General features: G+C 42.4%; 1 protein-coding gene across 2 annotated transcripts; it reads left to right on the top strand.

Annotated features, from left to right (window-relative positions):
* The first annotated feature begins 277 nt into the window (after positions 1–277).
* Positions 278–5808, top strand: ADRB3 (adrenoceptor beta 3). 2 transcript variants are annotated; one of them, XM_034436874.3, is made up of 2 exons: positions 278–1878; positions 5472–5808. In XM_034436874.3, the coding sequence occupies exons 1-2, from the start codon at positions 560–562 to the stop codon at positions 5737–5739; spliced, it is 1587 nt and encodes a 528-aa protein (XP_034292765.2). In that variant the 5' UTR covers positions 278–559; the 3' UTR covers positions 5740–5808. The 2 variants fall into 2 exon arrangements, with proteins under 2 accessions (XP_034292765.2, XP_087732156.1); XM_087876030.1 differs by lacking the exon at positions 5472–5808 and having other exon boundaries at positions 278–4821.
* Positions 5809–21486: the final 15678 nt, after the last annotated feature.

Consider the following 21486-nt stretch of genomic DNA (forward strand, 5'->3'; position numbering starts at 1 on the left):
GAAGAAAGGGACGACCACCGCCAATCTCATTGCTTTGGACGGCGCGGGGCTTCAGGTGGCCCGGGGAGGCTAAAGCGAGGCTTCATTTAATTCGGCCATTGGCCCTTCTTCCAGCTTGAATTGCTCCCTCGACCTTTCATGCCAAGGGAAGTGGGAGGCAGAAGAGTTCTGCAGATGGGGAGGGTCCGGCGAGACGGCTCAGTTTTCGCCGAGGATGAACGAGGCTTTGCACGAAGCAAGTCGAAAGCTCCGGCAAGGCGGTAGGGCGAGCGGCTTGGAGGGGAGGACAGAGGCCCCGGAGAGCCGGAGACCAACGCCCGCGTCCCGCCTCTGGGTCCTGCGCCTTTAAGAACTCCTCCTCTGAGCAGTGCCCACCGAGGGAAGGGCGGTGCTGCCCCTCCGAGGCGCCTTCAGTCTTCCCCCGAGCAGGGGCTGGGCTGCGGAGCCTTAAGCGGCGGCCGGGGGTCCCGTGCGCCTGGAGAGTCCCGCGGAGAGCTGCTTTGGCGGACTCCCGGCGTCCGGAGGGCGGCAAGCCGGGTTCCAGCCTGTCCTCCCTGCCATGGCTCCCCCGTGGCCCCCCAACGGGACGTGGCCGGGGGCGGCAGAGCAAGCGGCCTTGGGGGGCAACGGCACCAATTGCTCTGGGGCGGAAAGCAGCCTCAGCCGGCAGGGGGCGCTCGGAGCAGCCCTCAGCCTGGCCGTGCTGGTGACGGTGGCCGGCAACCTGCTGGTGGTGGTGGCCATTGCTAAGACCCCCCGCCTGCAGACCATGACCAACATCTTCATCACTTCTCTAGCCTGCGCTGACCTCGTCATGGGACTTTTGGTGGTGCCTCCGGGGGCTACCCTGGTTCTGAGCGGCCACTGGCTGTATGGCACTACCGTCTGTGAGCTGTGGACCTCGCTGGACGTGCTGTGTGTGACGGCCAGCATCGAGACCCTGTGTGTCATCGCAGTGGACCGATACTTGGCTATCACGGCCCCGCTGAAGTATGAGATGCTGATGACCAAGAGCCGAGCACGGGGAGTGGTCTGCCTGGTGTGGGCCGTGGCTGCCTTCATCTCCTTCTTGCCCATCATGAACCACTGGTGGCGGGATGGGGCGGATGTGGAAGCCCTGCGCTGTTACAAGGATCCTCTATGCTGTGACTTTGTCACCAACATGCCCTATGCCATCTTGTCTTCTATCATCTCTTTCTACGTGCCTCTGTTGGTCATGATTTTTGTCTATGCCCGGGTCTTTGCCATCGCTACCAGGCAACTTCATGTCATTGAAAAGGACAAGGGGAGGTTCCTTCAGGATACATCCAAAGGCTTCCGCCGTAGGAGGCCCTCCCGTCTTCTGATTGCCATCAAAGAACACAAAGCCCTGAAGACTTTGGGCATCATCATTGGTGTCTTCACTCTCTGTTGGCTGCCCTTTTTTGTGGCCAACATCATCAAGGTCTTTGCAAGATCCTTCGTCCCTGACCCGCTTTTTCGCTTCTTCAACTGGCTGGGCTATGTCAACTCAGCTTTCAACCCCATCATCTACTGCCGCAGTCCTGACTTCAGGTGTGCCTTCAAAAAACTCTTGTGTTGCCCAAGGAGATCTGATTCCCAGCTTCATGCTTTTTCCAAGGACCTGCAGAGATGCTTTTGTGCCTTCAGCTCCGGGGAGAGCAAATCCATTGCTACAGTTTCCAGAGACGAGGAAGAGGAGGAGGAGGAAGAAGAGGAGGACTTGGCCACTGGTAGCACTAGCAGTGGCTCCAGTAACAGGACTGAGGAAACAAAGCATGTGTATCTGCCCAGCAATGGGCATAGTTGCACCCAGCGTCCCCTGGGGGAAACCCAGCTCCAAGGCACCCAGATCACTTTGTGTCCACAGCTGGAAGAGTAGGTGTTGGGAATGGTAGTGGGGATAGAAAGAGATCTGACTAGAGAGTGAATGGCATCTGGGGAGGGGGACAGGAAGAGTCCAAAATTGTTTTCTGGAAGGGTCTACATTTCTTCTCCTCTAATGTGCTACAAAGAAACTGGAAGGGTTGTGAAAATATTTCCTGTCAGAATCCTTTACTTGTTTGCTTTGGAAGCAAAATCTTAACTATTTTCACTGAGTCTTGCTCTCTAATAAGTGTGTTCAGAAGAGGATTTGCAACTACTGTAGTAATGACCAATGAATCCTGTGGTAGCTATTTCAGTTACTGGACTGTGAACAGAGCTGGTGCAAAACATACCTTGTATGCTGGAGCCAGAATCAAGGGACAGGGAATAGGACATCCTGAGGTTATCAGAACTGGGCTGCAGAATTCCAGATGCCTACTAGAAGCTGAAAAGAGATGCCAAACCCCAACTCTTTGCTGCTACGCAGTCAGGTTTTTGTTTTATTTTTATATCAGAGTTATGACAACACTAGGAAATCTTTCCTTTTGACCATTAGCAGTCAGTCAGTGCCGATGATGCTGGCTTAGACAGATAATCTAACCCACTATATGGTAGCTTTTGTTACTGTGTCTCTGTTGCAGCTGCAAATTCTTATTTGATTTCCTTTTCAGAAATGGACTGATAGCTTTCAGACACTGAGCAGGAGCTCATTTTTTAGTTTCTCCTTTCCAGGTGAAATGCTGAGAGGTTAAGAAGCCCATCTCCAGAAATGGCCATTCCTCTTTCTGGCTTCTGCAGGAAAAATATCCCAACAATTCAGAATTCAAATATCCTAGCTGTAAAACAGGGGCATCACATTGCTCTAGCTTGAAGATTGCTCTTGTCAGGCAGTATTTCTGATGTGTGGGGAATGTTAAAGGAAGACACACTTGTCTTTTCTTATGTGTGGCATTGACATTTGTTTTTGATTTAAGTGCTGGAGTTTGGCTTAACCTGCTAAGCACCGTATCCAATAGAAAGATCAATTCGGCTCCACTTGGGTGGTGATCATTTTGATGGACCGTGAGAGCAGAAGGGTAAGGGAGAGGTGGGGGAACAACTGGAGTGAGTTGAGGGAGGCAGATGACAGTAGACATGAAGGTTGGCAAAAGGGAGAGTTGTGCCAGGCGCAAAGGATCAGGAGTTGCAATTCAGAAGCTATATTGCTCACGCCTATACACAAGAATCTAGTCAATTAAACTTCAGTTCTAAATTGGCACCAGATAAGGGTCAATGGAATTCAAGAGGGCTTGGACTTAGAGTATTTGTGGGAATGTAATGACTAAGCTGATGAAGCACTTAACTCCGATCCCCAGCTCTGCCTTCTCTTCTCCTACAAGTTGGGGGAAGGCTGGAATGGGTTGGGGGAGGCAGGTGGCAGCAGACATGAAGGTTGTCATACCTCAGCCTTCTCCAGCTGCTACCTTCCAGATGTATGTAAAGTTCTTGTTGTTACTATTGGGCTGCATTGCCAGCGACCCTGCCCTTTAAAAACAATCCATTCATTTAACAGACTGAATCTTGAAAGGAAAACCTTATCAGAAGAGGAAGGGAGGAATATATTTTATTTATATTTATTTTATTACTACCAGCTGTAATCCTCTTACCAAGTGACAAATGTCAAGATAGACGAAAGGGTCAAGTCTTAGTACACAATTCATGCACTGGACTCCCAACGTCCCTTTTTCTTTCCAAAGGCAAAACCTCCAATAACCTGGGATATAGAAGGCAGTGTGCCATCAACGTTTACCTTTCTCATATCCCCTTCTAGGAAACACTCCCCACCCCCATTAATTTGGGTGAACAGCCTTCTCCAGAGACAGGATCATGCAGCTTGTGAAATTCTCAGCAACCTAGCAGCTTTGGAGGTAGCAGGTTGGGGAAGACTGATTCATAACAGAGTGTCCCACAGGGATGTTTGGGATCTGTAGTTTTCTGGAAGGAAGAATAGCTTGCCACATCGGTGCCTTAGATTCAGATAAGTAGTTGTGCTGTTCCTCCACCCCACTGTGGGGAGATGGAGAAGTGACCTACCACAGCTGTCAGCCTTGGTTGCTTTTCCATGTTCCTTCACTGCCAAACCAGATTGGGAAGAAGAAAATCCAAGTTTTTCTGGCAACTTCTGTTCACAGTAAGCTACTATGATGTTTCTCAAAGGCAGCTGCTACTTAGCCCAGTCTAGTAGCCAACAGACTCCTTGCATTTTGCCCCTTTTTCTGGATGGGCAAATGTTGGTTATTGAGTGGAAGATAAAATGTGTGTCTGCCTGCTTTTATTTTATGTGCAGAAGAAGGTGGTGGCTGAAGTTGCCTTAACCTGTTGCAGTCTGGGTGTTCCCGTATTCAGTCTTCTAGCCAGCTATATGCCCTCTTTCAGGATACTCTAATCCTTTCTAGCTTTCCTTTGATTTTTCTGATCTGTCATCCCTAGCATTCAATTAGCATCCCACTGTCATTGCTTATCCCTTTACTTGCTTGATGAATTTACAGCCAAAGACCCAATACAACAGTCTAGAAGAATAAGCTGTTTACAGAAAGAGTAGTGATGAGATTCTAGCAACCCTCTATAAAAATAGAATAAAAATAAAGAGAAAGGATATAGAAGGTTGGCACTCTTAACAGCAAACCTGGAATCTACTAACTGCAATTGCAATTGAGCAAAGCTTTGCTACAGTCCTGGAAATTTCAGTGGAGAAGTCAGCAAGTTTCAAACCAGGCTGCACAGTGAAGTAAAATATGATTTACCTATTTCAGTTGTGGAGTTGGAATAAATGCAAATATGTCCTTCATGATAGATGTTTTGTATAATCCTTATTATGGTATTAAGCCAGCCTCCGTACATAAAATACATAAAAGAGATGTTATTTTACTTCTCCTTGATCAGTACCGACACTGCTATTAAACATTCTCAACCCAGGCTGCAATTTTTCAAAAGATATTCATTGACTTTAATATAACCTTTAAATATTTCTTTTCTTTTCTTTTTTTGCAAAATGTGGTGCTCCACCCCTGAAACTAATTTATTTAAGGGCATATTTTGGCTACTGTTTTGGATACTTAAGGATCTACCTTTGTCTAAAAGATCTGAAAAGAGTGGGACAACCAAAATGAAAAGGTCTGCACCAGAGGCAGCCTAATTCTTAATTAAATCATTCAGAAGTCAAATATGTAACATTTCAAACTAATTCCTGGAGGCATTCAGTTAGCTAAAACAAGGATAAAATGGATTTTCAAATAAGCCTTTTTTAAAAAAAAATGGCTTGCATAATAAGAATTTACACTGCCCATATTGACTAGATTTGCACATTACATTAAATTGTGATTTACTGAACCATGGTTTGTCTGATAAGCCATGATTTGTTGTGGCTGAATTCAGACATGCTAAACTAAAGCTAAACGCTTAATGTGATCTTAACAAAGGGTGGCCTTTTTGTCTGCAGAAGCTTCTATGTTTTTCTTCCTTGGCTTTTCCTGCTTAGAGACTAAAAGTAAAATCTAAAAAAATAAAATAGATTGGGCTTGATGGTGGAGTGTGATCTGGTAAATGTTCTTTCCTATCTTCTTCAGCTACAGAATCCCATCATCCCCAGCCAGGAGCGACCTGCCTGACCTAATGCAGTATAAATCTGCTCCATGTTCTGCATCTGAAGGCAGCTTTCTGACAACCTTTCATCCTCTCTCCTCCTCACTGAGCAAAATTTGCCCTTTCAAGTGTTTTTCATATGGTTTGGGTCCCAGCAAGGATGTTTATAAAGGGAATTCAAGTGTGCACAAATTGTATCAGTTTTGCATTTCCTTCTTAAATGTACATCTCTGCTCTATTCAAGGTCGATGATGGATTTTATTAAAAATTGTCCATTTCCCCAGTTCAAGTTTTATTAAAAGTATAATTGTGGTAAGATTAGTTATGCGTAGCATTTCATTTCATGACACAATGGCCATCAAGTGACTATTTCTAGCAAATGTGACCTATCCAACAAACCATGGTTAACAAAACTCACATAGCATGCATGGTATGTGAATTCTACCTACAAAGTGGGGTCTTCTTCCAGGTCTATCCATCTAGGCCAATCTTACATATTGTGTATCACTTCATTGCAAGATTTCTTGAGGGTTCAGATGAAGGGCAGGTACTGAATTGAGAATTTGAGCAGCCAACTTTGATTCTCTACTAATTCTCAAACTATTTTCTCTAGATTCAAAATCACCTGCTGTACCTTTAGCAAATGTAACATATCTTTTAAGACAAGTACTCTATCAATACAGTACATTGCTTGGTTTAGACACTGTATTATAATATTAGCCCCCTATAAATGTCTGGTCTACAGTAGTTGAAAATAGCATTCCAAAGACACTTAAAGGGCATTACCTGGAAATGCCCAGCACTGAATGGCAGGTATGCAAAGTTTGTCCCCTGTTCATATGAGCTACAAGTGACACATATTTATTTTATTTATTTATTCATTTTATTTAATATAATTTGTATGCCGCCCTATCTCCGTAGGACTCAGGGCGGCTCACAACAAATAAAAACAAACCCAATAAAACATAAAATACATAAATATGCATACATAAAATACAAAAATGTATAAATACATAATTTAAACATATATTAAAACCCATTAAAATAATCACATAATCAATATGTGAACCTCATGACACACATCATCAAGCATTTCCTACTGGTGTAATAAAAGGCTGAGATACTTTTCAGTTATCTCCTTTTTTTTCCCTCCCTGAAGAAAAAGATTGGGAGAAGGGGATTGGGAGAGGAGATTGGAGAAGGTCATGAAGTCAACCATGATCAGGTTCTGCCAAAAAGAATTACCACCGAAGATAAACCACCTGTCTCCATAAATGTAACAGTACTCAAGCAACAGCAGCAGCAGCAACAATAAAGGCACAGGAGGAAGTGAAAGATGGAAAAAAGGAGGATGGGATGGTGGTCAGGATCAAACTGTTTGAAGAAAAGCATGTCAGGCATTCTGGTGCAGAATGCGGCCGCGCGGGTGATTATGGGAGCGACGTGGCGCTCCCACGTAACACCTCTCCTGCGCGAGCTGCATTGGCTCCCGGTGGTCTTCCGGGTGCGCTTTAAGGTGTTGGTTCTCATCTTTAAAGCGCTCCATGGCTTAGGGCCAGGGTATTTGCGAGACCGCCTGCTGCTACCGATAACCTCCCACCGGCCAATACGCTCTCACAGAGAGGACCTCCTCGGGGTGCCGTCGGTCAGGCAATGTCGGCTGGCGGCCCCCAGGGGGCGAGCCTTCTCTGTGGGGGCACCCGCCCTGTGGAATGAGCTACCTCCTGGAATACGATTGATCCCGGACCTCCGGACCTTCCGTAAAGCCCTGAAGACGTTTTTATTTCATCAAGCCGGCCTAGCCTAAATGGTCTTTAATTGGGATTTTAAATTTTATGGAATTGGGGTTTTAAATTTGGGTAGCCAATGATTTAATTCTTTTAATTATCTTAACTTTTGCATTTGTATGTTTTTTAATTTTGGCTGTTCACCGCCCTGAGTCCCTTCTGGGAGAAGGGCGGTATACAAATTAAATAAATAAATAAATAAATAAATAAAATCTCCAGCGCTGGCTGGGGGATTCTGGGAGTTGAAGTCCACCCATCTTCAAGCTTCCAAGGTTGAGAAACACTGTACTAAGGGGTAAAACTAGCAATTCTCAGTGTGTTTTAGTGAGATAAATAAGCTAGTATCTTCATTCACAAAACATGCCAAGTTAAGTTCTTGGGTATATTTTGGTACCTAAAATTCTCGGCTGATCCCTGAGACCTGAAGCAGTTAAGCTTGACCTCAATTGTCCATATTCTGTAGCTTCCAGGTTAGACTTCTTTAATTTGCTACATGCAGATGGACAACTACTTAACATTGAGCTTGGATGGCAATATATCTTTGGGACTGCAAAGTTAGACTAGACATTGTGATTGTATTATCATGGTGCTTCTCCAATTAGATTAGCTATTAAGAGTTTTGGATTGCCATAATGTGCACATTTTGTCATCAGTGGTCTGCTTTGGAAGCCTTCTCCCTCCAAAAAAATGATTGGGCTCATCTCAAGATTTCTTTAACTCAAATTTATCTTTTACAAATGAGCAGAAGTATCTTGCAAGCCCAAAGAGGAGAGTTGTGTACACTTTGAAAATGGTCTAGAAGAAAGTGATAAGACTTTGTAGGGGCATGTTGCTTCCTTGCTATTTGTTAAAGCAAGCACTTCTTTTTCCAGGCTTCTGCAGAACTGGGGGAAAAAAAGATGCTGCTGGTTTAACGAATCTGCTCATTAAAACATCATGTCTTTAATTCAACCACTGCCACTGAGAACATCTGCCTGAAATAATAGATTTCCCTGGCTTCCACAAAAAAGATGAATAATCAGAATGAATTATTCTAGTTGCCACTTTAACCATGCACATCAAAGAAAACTGAAGCTAATCTTTCATTTTTTTTCAGAAATCCAGCTGATAACAGATGGGGAGGGAGAAGCAAAAATGGAACAACTGTAAAAAAGCCAGGCAGACTGGGAAAAAATTGTCTTTTTTTTTTTTTAAAAAAAAAGCTGGAGCTTGACAGATTTGAATGTCACTGTAAGCTTACATTCTTAGTGTGAGGTTTGGTTACTCCATGAGAGTGTTGGAATACACAAAAAATTTCTTCACCTCATTCTTTCTGTAAAACACAGAGGCAGCATGTACGCTGAAAATATCAAGACAGCTTTCTGTCTCCATGCTTACACCAAGAATGTTATCTCTAAAGTTTATCCGGGTAATCTTGCTTATGCTCCCAAGATCCAGCTGCCATATTTGGAATGTAGAAGGATAGCATCATTTTGGCCTGAAGTTCTCCTGGTCCCTCTTATACAATTCAATTTCCCCCCATATCCTTTCTAAATGGTCTGTGCCAGGTTCTTCTTGCCCTATTTAGGATAGAAAAAGAACATCATTATTGCTTGTGGCTTTTTCTATTGTCTGAATAGTGCTGACTTTAAGCAACAGTTCAGAATCTTCCACTGGCAGAAAATGCTGACTTCTAGGTGTGGATGACCTCAAGAGTCTTGTTAAAGTGTTTCAATAAGCACAGGTCTCATATGGAGTCCATTGGTGTTTGGATCCAGTTCAGGGGATAGTTTGCAATTCCATCCTCATTCATCTTGAAGGAGGTGTTCCGGTCCCAGACAGTTTAAGGGTTTTTAAACAGTCTGAGACCTGAATATCTCAAGTGGGAGCCAGTAGTGGCTCTACTAAAGCCATAGTTTCGGTCCTTGGAACACATGAGGACCATCCCAGGAAGAAGCTTTCTGAAATATATATGGAAAGCTTTGCCCTCCATCTGCTGATGTCCTTATTAGCCCACCCATCTCGTTTCTAGTCAATGCATAGTTGGCATCTATGGGAGAGTCTTATTACGCACATAGAGACAGAGATGGGGCTACTTTGACCTTTCAGATGTTCTTGAACAACTCTCAGCATCCATCATTATTGGCCATGCTGGCTGGAGCTGCTATGAATCAAGATTTGGCATCATTTAGAGAGCCACAGCTTCCTTCACAAAGTGATAAATCCTGCTTGTGGTCAGTTCAGGAAAGCATCGGCATGATCTGAACCTTTGCTGGCCAATTGGAAATGGAAGAAAGCAGGACGTGGAGGTGGAGATGTGCAGCCCACCTAGGACACAGTCAGCTGTGACTGATTAATAAATAACCATTGATGCCTTGCAGGAAAAGAGGACTTAGAGCCTGTACAAGGAGTAAGGAGTTTCAGAGATCAACAGCTGACTTGGACCACAAGTGCAAGGCTTTTAGAAAAGGATACTAAGCTTGGTGTCTACTTACATTTGACCCCAGCACACTTTTCCTGCGACAGCACCAATTCCCTTGTCCCCATGACAGCACCCTTGCCTTCACCCTAGCTCATGAATCATGAAGGTATTATTGGCTCTCCTGATCTTAAAATAGAATCTTCCCCTTACTCCAGCTTCCTTGATAGACTCAGTCAATATTTAACATCTGTTATGCTTTATCACACTTTAGTTTGAAGATAAAGTAAGGGGATCCTAACAAGTCTGATGTTCTTGGGGAACGTTAGGCTAGATCAGGTGTCAAACTCAAGGCCCACCTAGATCTGGCCTGTGGGGCCACCCTGGAAACAGCGAGGGACTGGCCCACGGTGCTTCTGCCAGTGAAAATGGGCTCCCAAGCTCTGTTTTCAGCTGCCAGAGCCTCCTGCAGCCCTCTGCCACTGCAGGAGGCTGTGGCAGCCAAAAAGGGCTTGGACCACCACAGGTGCCCCTGACAGGAGTGCTGTCGAGCTGGCCACGCCCACCCTGGCCACACACCCCAGGTCAAACACAACCCTGATGCGTCCCTCAATGAAATCGAGTTTGACACACCTGGGCTAGATGGACCTGCTTCTCTGCTCGTTGGCCAGCTTTTCTCAGCAATGCCCCTCCCCACATTTTGTTTCCTTCCATATTCAATTTTTCTTTCTATCCTTTTTGCTTTTGACACCCATTTCTCCCTAGGCTTCCAGTAAGTGAGGAGAAGATAACACACCTCCCCTCTTTTATCTGTGAAGGAGGAAGGAGTTGCCTTGCACCTTTCCACACTACAGTGTCCACGAAAATAATGAGGATAATGCTTTTCCTCTTATTTTCAATTTCAATCCATCAGTTCTTGAAGTATAGATAGTCCTCATTCAATGACCACCATTGGAACTGACAATTTGGTCATTAAGGAAGCAGTCCCCACAACAATGCTTATGATCTTACTTCAGCTTTCCTCTGCTTTATGGACCTGTAAAGATCATAAATGTGAGGATTGATCACAAATCATCATAATTGCAAAAAGTAGAAGACAGTCATTAAACGAGGACTACTTGTAAGAATCTCTTTGCCCAAGAACTCCTCAGTTTCAGTTTGCTGGTTGTACATGATCCACAGCTCCAAGCTAGTTTCAGTCATGACCGTGTCTTCCCCCTTTCTACCTGGGCCTGCTTCTTCCCTTTTTAAACATTATTTTAACTTGGGAAATGCCCAAGTAGTGTAGACAAAGGAGACAGGAAGAAGGTGGAAATGAGAATCACCCATTTCTGCTGCTTTGGACTTTCTGGGCTGGTGACAATTGATAGGAGACAACTGGAGAGTCCGAAGCGGAAACCAATGCAGTAAGTGGTGCACTAGTCAACAGTGACTCAGATCAGATGCCACAGAATGACAATCCTTTGAGGTGATGCCACAGAATAACAATCCTTAGACTAGGAAGACAAAGTTACGACTGCTAAAACAACTTTTATTACAAGATTACAGTAACAGAAATTTGTGGATCTGAGTATGCTCCTCCCCCTTCCTTTATTTTTCATGAAAGTAGGGAGGGTCAAGATTGAAACACTTTCTCCAAGTTACAATTTTGCTTTGGATTCACATTTCTTTCCTCTGACTGTGGTCCTGGATGTAGATCTTCCTCCTGTTCCTCAAGGTTATTACTGCTTCCCATTGGCATGGGGCATAGGGCCTAGCTATCTTCGAGACCGCCTGCTGCCACCGACGACCTCCCATCGACCTGTGCGCTCCCACAGAGAGGGCCTCCTCGGGGTGCCATCAGCCAAACAGTGCAGGCTGGTGACCCCCAGGGGGAGGGCCTTCTCTGTGGGGGCACCTACCCTCTGGAATCAATTGCCTCCAGAGATAAGGAGAATCCAAGACCTCAGTGCCTTCCGCCGTGCCCTTAAAACCTTCCTTTTCCAGCAAGCCGGGCTGGCCTAATTTTTTAAGTGTTTTTAAGTGTTTTGTTTATTGTTTTTAATTAATGGGGCCAAATTTATATATGTATATTTTAACTGTATTTTAATATTTGTACTTGATGTTTTTACTTGGCTGTTCACCGCCCTGAGTCTTCAGGGAGAAGGGCGGTATACAAATTCAAAATAAAATAAAAATAAAAATAAAATAAATTGCACAGTGGCAGGATAGAGATGGAAATTTTCCCCCCCCCCATCATTATAAATGTGCCACCTTAAGAATGAATGGATAATACATCAACTCAGTGTTTGGGAGACACTTTCAGATGATTAGAAGCAAGACGAGTATCTAATCTACTTCTTTTTCCAAGGACAAGAGGGATCTCTCCAAGTTGCCCTTTCTGATAGGTATCTAGTAGGGGGAAAAATACCATTTTGTTCATTGAGGATCCTATCTCCATTGAAACAGCTGAGAAGGGTGTCTCCTTCCAGAGTGGATGGTTGACCTCACACCATCCAGGGTGTGTCACCCACACAAAATGGCATCAGGGCTAGTCCACATATGCATAAACATTCCTTTATGGGATACCCTAAAATGTGTCATGATCTGATGACGCACCTAAGCTAAATAAATTTCCTCAAGGAGTCAAATCTTCTCTCACATAGACCCATAATCGTGAAATGCCCTTCCAAGAGGTATTACCTGGCTTTGCCATTATTTGTCTTTCCAAAGGCAATCCTTCAGAATGTTCCTTCTCTTAGGAATTTTACTAATTGATTTACTAGGTCCCAACACTCATGCTTGGCAAACCTGCCTGCCTAGATGGAAAAATAACCTGAGGAAAGGGGACAGTAGAGAGGATTGCTTAATTACTTCCCTTTCTAGCATTTGTTTCACAAAAAGTTCTGTCCTCTCCAAATGCATGTCTCTGCTCAGAAAAATTATCCCATAATTTCTTTTTCTTTTGTTAACAGTGGGAAGGGAGCCAAGAAGGAGCTTTTCCAACTAGAAATCATGCAGGAGAGAAAGGATTAAATCAGATTTCTTAACAAGCACAGAAAAGTTACTGCTCTGATTGTCTCCCTAGCTTATGAGGAACTGACAGAAGAAAAATAAATTTGCTTCTTTTTAAATTTATTTATTAGACTTTATATGCCACTCCTTTCCGGGGGGCTTTGAACAGTTTACATTCCTTTCTTTTAACAGGAACAAAGAGATGGTAAAGAGATGATAGAGAAAGGGATAGATAGATAGATAGTTGATAGATAGATAGATAGATAGATAGATAGATAGATAGATAGATAGATAGATAGATAGATAGATAGATAGATAGATAGATAAACCAGAGACAAATGCATATGCAAACATAACACAGAATTGAGACTCCTAATATATAACAGCTGCCTTTCCAAGGCTTTCTTAAAAAGTCAAGTTCTGCTGCTGTCCTTCTAAAGCCAAAAGCATTATTTTGCACAGCATTCTGAAGTCTGATATCTTCATCTCACGGCCTACTTTCTGTGTTGGGTTGAGAAAAGAAGCAGAGGATTCACTTATGTCCTTCACTCACTCATCTGTATCTACTTCCTTGCCACTTCTGACTATCTAGTGAGTAGACTTTTTTTTAATTTTCTGAAAATAGCCAAGCCTCTTCTCTGTAGCCAGTTTTTTGTTGCTGCTGCTGTTGCTGTTGCTACCCTAAGGAGTTTTTAAGACATCTTTATGATATGTTGAATGTTTTGCATTTCACTTTTTGTTTTGTTTTTCAGTTTTAGTTCAAATGTGTATCTGGGTGCATGTGTGAATGCCCTCGAATCAGTGTTGATTCCTAGAGCTGCCTGGATTAGTCCCTGCAGTTTCCTAGGCAAGATTTTAGCAGCAGTTACCTTCTTCCTACAGCTGAGAGAGAAGGCCTGGTCCAAGGTCACCCGCTGGCTTCATTCCTAAAACAGAACTAGAACTCAGTCTCCTGGTTTCTAGGCTGAAACCTAGAAACCCAACCACTACCCAAACTGGCTTACTTTTTATTAATCTTAAATAATAACAATGTTTAACCAAACAACAGAATATAAATGAGAATAAGCAAATAAAGGCTGGGGAGAGATTGAGACTGGATTAACTGTTCTTCTTTTCCCTTTTGTAGCTTCAGGTGCAGATTTTGGAATAGAAAGTAATAGGCCCTTCCTGGAAATTTAGTCTTTATTGCTCCTTAATGAATAAATAAAAGGCTCCGATTCCACTTGTTGAATTCACCTAAGTATCCTGTTGTAAGAAGTAGCCTTCTCTTCCGTCTAGAACTACAGTGTGCTTCCCCACTTTGTGGCGGAGGCTTCTGTTGACTTTTGCTGCTTTGGCATGACGCCTTTGGAGGCTGGATTTCTCCTTCCTTTGTTGGCTGCCCGATTCTATGTCTCCACAGGTATGTCAACATTTAGCCAGAATGAGTTGAAGTCAAGTGTGGGTCGCTTCTTCAATTGCTGTTTTTGGCTTGTTTCACTCGCATGTGAAAGGGAGAAAACAAGTCTCCACTTTGTTTCCGTCATCTACCAAGAAGCTTGGAAGAACCAGTTTTGCACACTTTCTGATTGATTCATGACCTGTGTGCATGTTTGCATTCATGAAACTTAAGCTTGGGATTGTTTATCGCTGGGAAACTAAATTGGTGTGTTTGAGGCCCTTCAGCCCTTGATAAAAATGTTAGTCAATGGCAAATTCTTCTCACCCTACATACAAATTATTTCATTATTTCCCCTTTCAACCAGATCTCTGCTGTGGTGGCCTCACCTCCTAATTTTTGGCTAAGCCTGTTTCATTTCTCAGATGATACTCACTGATTTCACATTATTCTGAACATCTTTGGCTCTTCCAAAGGAGTGGGGGGGAAGCAGCAACTGGTAGTCCCACTTCAGCTCTTTTTCATGTTTCCAGTTGGGATCTACTGCAGTCGCTTTAGAAGAATTGAACAAGATAGATATCCCAGAGGTGGATCTATTGATGTAGGAGGAGCAGAAGTATTACGGTATTTTGAATTCCCTCAATTTTCAGTGCTTACTGTTTATATTACGCCAATCCCATGCTAGTTACTATGCAGTTCTTAGACGTCTTCCTGTAACCTATCCCTGCCCTCTCCTGAGCATTCAGAGTTCCTGCCAGGTTTTAAGATGGATCAATCACTGAAGTGTATAAGCCCTTTGTTAGTAGTCAACAGTAAACCACTACATGATTAGATGCTTGACAAGTATGAAATTGATTCAGGTATTTCAAAATGCGCACTCTTTAATATCTCCCTGGAATAAAGCACAGCAAAATAGGATTGGCATCCTCAAACAATCTCAAAGGAGCTTTTTCCAAAAGGCATCCGGAATTCCTTGGAGTTTTTGTTCTTTGAAAATGTTTCGCTTCTCATCCAAGAAGCTTCTTCAGTTGTTCAGAACTGAAGAAGTTTCTTGGATGAGAGGCAAAACATTTACTAAGGAAAGAAAACAAAGTCCAGTTGCCTTTTGGGAAAAGCACCTTTGGGACAACCATGACCTGGGTGATTGAGAATCTCCATAGACATCCTCAAAAGAGGGTTAAAAATGATTGAGGACATTCTTGAAAGCAGTTGCATCTCTGTGAGAGAAGGAATATAAATGAGGCAGAGATGAGGAGCTATTTGTTCATTGCTGGTTCTAGTTAACGTGGTCAATATCAAGGTATGATGGGAGACTTAATTCAAGTAAGTAGCATTATTCCAGTATTCCATGCAGATTTCTTTTTCTACTCCTACCTGGAGACCCTAGAGATTTAACCTGGATGATGAAATCGGAAACCTAAGGCTACAGCTCTCCTTCTTTTTCTACTTTAGTGATAATAAAGAGGGGAATTTTTTTTCAAGATTGCCTTTGATATGGCTTAACAAGAATCCAGAAGCATCTGTCTTCTTTTAAGAGTTCTTTCCTTCCTGAAATCAAACACATGCACAAAAAAATAGCCCAAATTGCTGATTCAGAGAAGAAATGTTATTGCTACTTTTCTTTTTCTAGCAGAGCACTGCTGTCTTCAATACCCATATGTCTGGCAGAAATTCAACTCATGTAGTGCATCTTGAAGGTTTTTTTAAATTGATCTCTCATCATTAGTAGATGGATTTAGATCCCCACAAATGTCTGCATTTGTTCATGCCATTGGAACATTAGCTTGCCTGTTGTTCAACAAACAGTACATTGCTGGCCAACCAACAATCCTACTTCATTGACAGTAGCTTGAAGTCAGTAGCTTTGTGCACTCAGAGCTTGGTTGCTTTTTTGCAAGAAAGCAACCAAGCTCAGAAAGCACCACGGACCACTCATTTGAACTACAAATATTCTCCTTTAAAGAGTAGTTTGCACACACATGTTCCTAAGTACAGAAGGTGCGAAATACATTCTTCGCCAAGTCCACTTATGATTGGGTAATAATAGAGGAGAAAAGACACTGGGTGTGCCAACAGTTGGAATCAACACTGGGTTGGAATTGACACTGGATCCCCAGTGTGACATTACCTACTTTTATTTTATTGTTCAGATCTGTTATTTTTTAAAGGATAATGAGCCATAGTGATGCAGTGGTTAGAATGCAGTACTGAAAGTTACTTCTGCTGACTGCCTGTAATTTGGCAGATCGAATCTCACCAGGCTCAAGGTTGACTCAGCCTTCCATCCTTCCGAGGGTGGTAAAATGAGGACCCAGATTGTTGAGGGCAAGAGGCTGACTCTGTAAACTGCTTAGAGAGGGCTGTAAAGCACTGTGAAGTGGTATATAAGTCTAAGTGCTATTGCTAGTGCTATAATAGGCAACCATCTTGTTGCAAAGGAAAGTAAAGCATCATCCTCAAAGATAACCTGCATTTCTAAGAGGAAGTCCAGAAATGAGTTACAATGAATACCACTGAAATACAGGTAGTCCTTGACTTACAACAGGTCATTTAGTGACCTTTCGAAGTTACAACATCAAAGTGATTTATGACTATTTTTCACACTTACAACCGTTGTAGCATCCCCGTGGTCATGTGATTTACATTTGGATGTCTGACAACTGGTTCATATTTTTGACGGTTGCAGAGTTCCGGAGTCATGTGATCCCCTTTTGTGTTCTTTTGACAAGCAAAGTCAATGAGGAAACCACTTAACAACTGTGTTACTAATTTAACAGCTGCAGTGATTCACTTAAGAAAATGTGGCAAGAAAAGCTGTAAAATGGGGCAAAATTCACTTAACAAATTTCTCACTTAGCAACATAAATTTTGGGCTCAGTTGTGGTTGTAAATTGAGGACTACCTGCAGCAGTGGGATTCACTTACCTTCAGCGATGAAATCCAAATTGTTTTACTACCAGTTCTGTGGGCGTGGCTTGGTGGGCGTGGTGTGGCTTGGTGGGCATGGCAGGGGAAGGATACTGCAAAATCCCCATTCCCACCCCACTCTGGGACCAGCCAGAGTTGGTATTTGCCGGTTCTCCGAACTACTCAAAATTTCCGCTACCGGTTCTCCAGAACCTGCTGGATTTCACTCCGCTTACCTTCCCTATCGGTTTGCAAATGTGAGTGTACGTGCCTCGTCTGCCGCATGCACACTTCTGCGCATGTGCAGTATGCATATGCGGATTATGTCTGGGCGGGTGCGTGGAGCCTCCTGCAGTCGCCGTTACCGGTTCGCCCAATCCGGAGAGAACCAGCTGAATTCCACCACTGTGAATGCTTACCTGAATCCATGAACAGTCAATCTGAGCCATGAAAGAATCATTTGTTTTGACTGCTAGTCCAGGGACAGTGAAGAAGTCTCTAATCCTCCAGACCAGTCCTGTTTCCTGTATGGGTTATCTACCTCAAAAGCCAGAACTTTGAAGCCAGCCAAAGTAGAGCTTCACATCCTTTCCCCCATTTCCTTCCTTCTCCATTTTTAAATTTTCATATATTTATACATCTGGGAAACAATTACCCAGGATATTCTGTGTATATCTTTGGTAGGCCCCATTGTTTCCCCCCTGATTTAATAAGTGGCCACCATGATGATCCAATGAGTGAAAATCCATTGTTTCATTGTCTTCAAGCTGGTTCATTGGCAATATTTTGCCCGTTGAAGACATTGGTCTCAACCAAGTTTCAGTGATGTCAAACTCTGAAAATAGAATTTCAGAAGTAGGTTCAAACTCTTGATTTATGGTAAGCCATTATTTGGATGGTATGAAGTTGCCTTGGTTGTTTAAACCCAGCAAACTGTGGTTAATGAGGTCTTAGCAAGTATAAAATCCAGATGTTGACTTGTTTTATTCATTGCACATTGTATATTCATATACAACTTTGACATCATTATGGCTGACTTCACACAACATGCTTGGGCATAAACTTTTGGTTATGGAGCACAATTCTTGGTCTCAGATAAAACACTAAGCCAAAACCAACTAAACCATGTTATGGATTAAGCCATATATTTTTTTTACAAAAATGCAGCTTCAGCCTTGCAAATGGTCCTGGTTTATTTAATCAGCATGACTCTATCTCTAGCCAACATGGAATGTTAGGAGTTGTAATCCAAAATGTCCAGAAGGCATTTAATTAGAGCAAGAGTGTTAAACTGGCGGCCTGCGGGCCGGATGTGTCATATACAGGCCACGCCCACCCCAGCTCCGCAAAGGGGGGAAATGTTGCAAAACATCACATGACGGCAATGATAGTACAGTGGTTACGCACCCTGTTATTAACACAGCTGCCTGCAATTTACTGCTGGTTCGAATCTCTCCAAGGCTCAAGGTTGACTCAGCCTTCCATCCTTTCTAAGGTAGGTGAAATGAGGACCCAGTTTGTGGGGGCAATAAGCTGACTTTGTATAAAATATACAAAAGAATGAAGGCTATTGCTTAACGCATTGTAAGCCGCCCTGAGTCTCCGGAGAAGGGCGGCATATAAATCAAATTAAAAAAAAAATGTGACGCAGTGAGTTTGACACCCATGAATTAGAGAAAGCTATTGTAAAATAAGACCAAAATAGCTCAGATATCATTATGTTTATGAACGTTGTAGAGAAAAGCAATACAAATGGAGAACTACCAGCTATATTCCAGCTCCTTCACTTTTAATTACATGGAACTTGGGTGACAACATATTGAGGATTGTGGCAGTCTCCAGTAGTGGACAGAAGCAGTCGTATTTTTTTCACTTGTTTTGCCTTTGTTTTTGGGTGGACTGAAGAAGCTTCTTGGATGAAAAATGAAACGTCTTCAAGGAAAAACCAAGAAAATCCAGTTGCCTTTTGAAAAAAACACCTTTGAGATAACTATGATCTGGATGACTGAAAATCTCCACAGACAAATGTGAAATCCAAAAATTTTTTCTACTGGTTCTGTGGGTGTGGCTTGGTGGGCGTGGCTTGATGGGTGTGGCAGGGGAAGGATACTGCAAAATCTCCATTCTCACCCCACTCCAGGGGAAGGATACTGCAAAATCCCCATTCCCTCCCCACTCCTGGTCAAAGGATATTACAAAATCTCCATTTCCACCACACTCTGGGGCCAGCCAGAGGTGGCATTTGCCGGTTCTCCGAACTACTCAAAATTTCCGCTACTGAACCTGTCAAAACCTACTGGATTTCACCCCTGGTTGCATCTTCAGACATTTGCAACCTTACTAACAAAACAAAAATCCTGCAGCACTTTTAAAAACAAGTGTATTAGGGCAAAGACTTCTTGTAGCATCATGGACAAAATGGACAATGTAACAACATGGACTATCCATTACATGCAGCCCTTCAAATGATTATACACTTTTCTTAAGTGCTGATGAAATCTAACAAGCTAGTTTTACTGCTGACATTCAAAGCTTCCGTTGGTTGCCCACATCTGACAAAACAAATTAATTTGTTGTCAGCATTAAATTCTGGAATTGGAACACATTTTTCTATTTCAGCCTCATTTATAAGATCAGAACTAGTTTCTTTTAGTTTTCTCCCAAGCATAAAAAGAAAGATTTGCTTTATTGGGTTTACTTTAATTGGAAAATTGCTCTAGCTTGAAGACTCAATTATAAATTGTCTCCTGCTGCCCCCTGCTGGACCGAGTTGTCATTCATGTTACTGGAAGAAAGTGCCTAGACATATACTTAATATTCTACTATTAATACTAATTATTAATAAAATTAGTAATTAGTGATCAGTAAAATTAGTATTACTATTAATACTACTATTAATTATTAATGTACTATTAACACTACATATTAATATGCCATTTCCATATTTTGACATAGAAGGGGTATCATAGTTACCAGAAATAAAGTTTTTGTGTGCTCCTTCTGCAAACCCAAGAAAGTGAAAAATGATGGAATATTTGCTTTTTACTAACCCCTGACCTTGCAGCTGCTGTTGAGCTATAATTCTCAGCATCACAGCCAGAATGAACTATAGTGAAAGTTGTTAATAATCAGAGAGCTGCTAGTGTTTTTTTCCCCCTTTCCTTCAATTGTGTTCAGTATCTGGAGACTGCCTGAACAATTCCATATAGTTTTCTTGAAAGGTTTTTCAGAGAACTAGTTTGCCATTACCTTCTTCCTAGGGCTGAAAAAATTGGTTGGCACAAGATCACTCAGGTGGCTTTGTGCCCAAAACTCAAGGACTCCCAGATTCTTGCTTGATGCTTTAACCACTACCTCCAACCATACTACCACCATTCTTCAGAAGCACAGGACACCTGATGATGGTAGATGCTGCTGAACTACACTGCACAGACTTTCCCCCCCATTAGCTACGCCGGTTGAGGCTTCTGGGAATTGCAGTTTAATAGCACCTGGGATATCAGAGCTTCCCAACTCAACACATAGAAACCTGCCTGAAATAGCAAGCAAATGAGGTTCATCCTGACAATAATAGGGCCAAAGAGGTTAACTTGTAAACCAAGCAAATTTTAAGTAGACAGTTTCATTCATGCTACTGATTCTGTGTAAAAAGAGGAAGTAAAGTTATACAACTCTACGGAGGGGGAATTTAAAGCTACAGGCCTGTAACACCTGGGGTGTGGCTCCTCATCTTAGAACGGCTAAAAGGTGGAGCATATAAAGGAGTTTTACATAAAACTTCCCAAGTTTTTAATGCTCTATTCATTCTGTAAGTAGCTTGCTATAGCTGATATATTGCTAAGTATGTGGTTTTCTAAAATACTGGGTGTATGTTTGTTGTAGCTTGGTTTGTGTTATCCCTTCCAAAGAAGTTATTCTACGAGATAATAGTAGGAATATATTCAACACACAGTTTGATGAAGAACTATGATTATATTTGTGTTTAGATTTGTTTAGCAATTCATGGGCTGTATATGTTAAGAGTGAGAGTATATATGCCATTAGCATCCTAAACTTATGCTTGTTTAGGTTTACAAGTATCTTATTTTTCTGCACTACCTACCCTGGGCCTTAAATAACTTTCTGTAGTATTTTGCTTAGCCTCAGCTGTGTTCATATGACATACTGAACCCATACTGAACATTTCCAATTAGTGTATGTTGGACAAACCCAGTTTTTTCACAGTTTATAGTTCAGTGTGTGGCGTGGATCTAGAAAAAGGAGTTGAATACACTAAACTTTTGTTTAGTTGTAGGTTGTCATGCAAAATACATAACAGAGGGTTGTTTGCACTTTTGCTGCAGTCTTCTTTAAAGAGGATTTTTTTCCTCCTCCCTTAAAAAGCTGTTTAGAACATAACATGCTATGAAATCTGAGTGCTACTAAAAAAATAAGGTGAAAACTTTATTTCTGGTAACTATGATATCCCTTCTACAGCATGTCAAAATATTGTAATGGCATATTGGTTATTAGTAGAATATTTCAAAGTTACAACA

Source organism: Pantherophis guttatus, chromosome 9, assembly GCF_059756535.1.
Source record: "Pantherophis guttatus breed Tessera chromosome 9, ASM5975653v1, whole genome shotgun sequence".
Taxonomy (NCBI): domain Eukaryota; kingdom Metazoa; phylum Chordata; class Lepidosauria; order Squamata; family Colubridae; genus Pantherophis; species Pantherophis guttatus.

Excerpts from the sequence above, each read along its gene's own strand:
- ADRB3 (XM_034436874.3), top strand. The coding sequence starts at position 560 with ATGGCTCCCCCGTGGCCCCCCAACGGGACGTGGCCGGGGGCGGCAGAG. Across the intron at positions 1,879-5,471 it reads TTGTGTCCACAGCTGGAAGA|CTACAGAATCCCATCATCCC; the intron begins GTAGGTGTTGGG and ends TATCTTCTTCAG.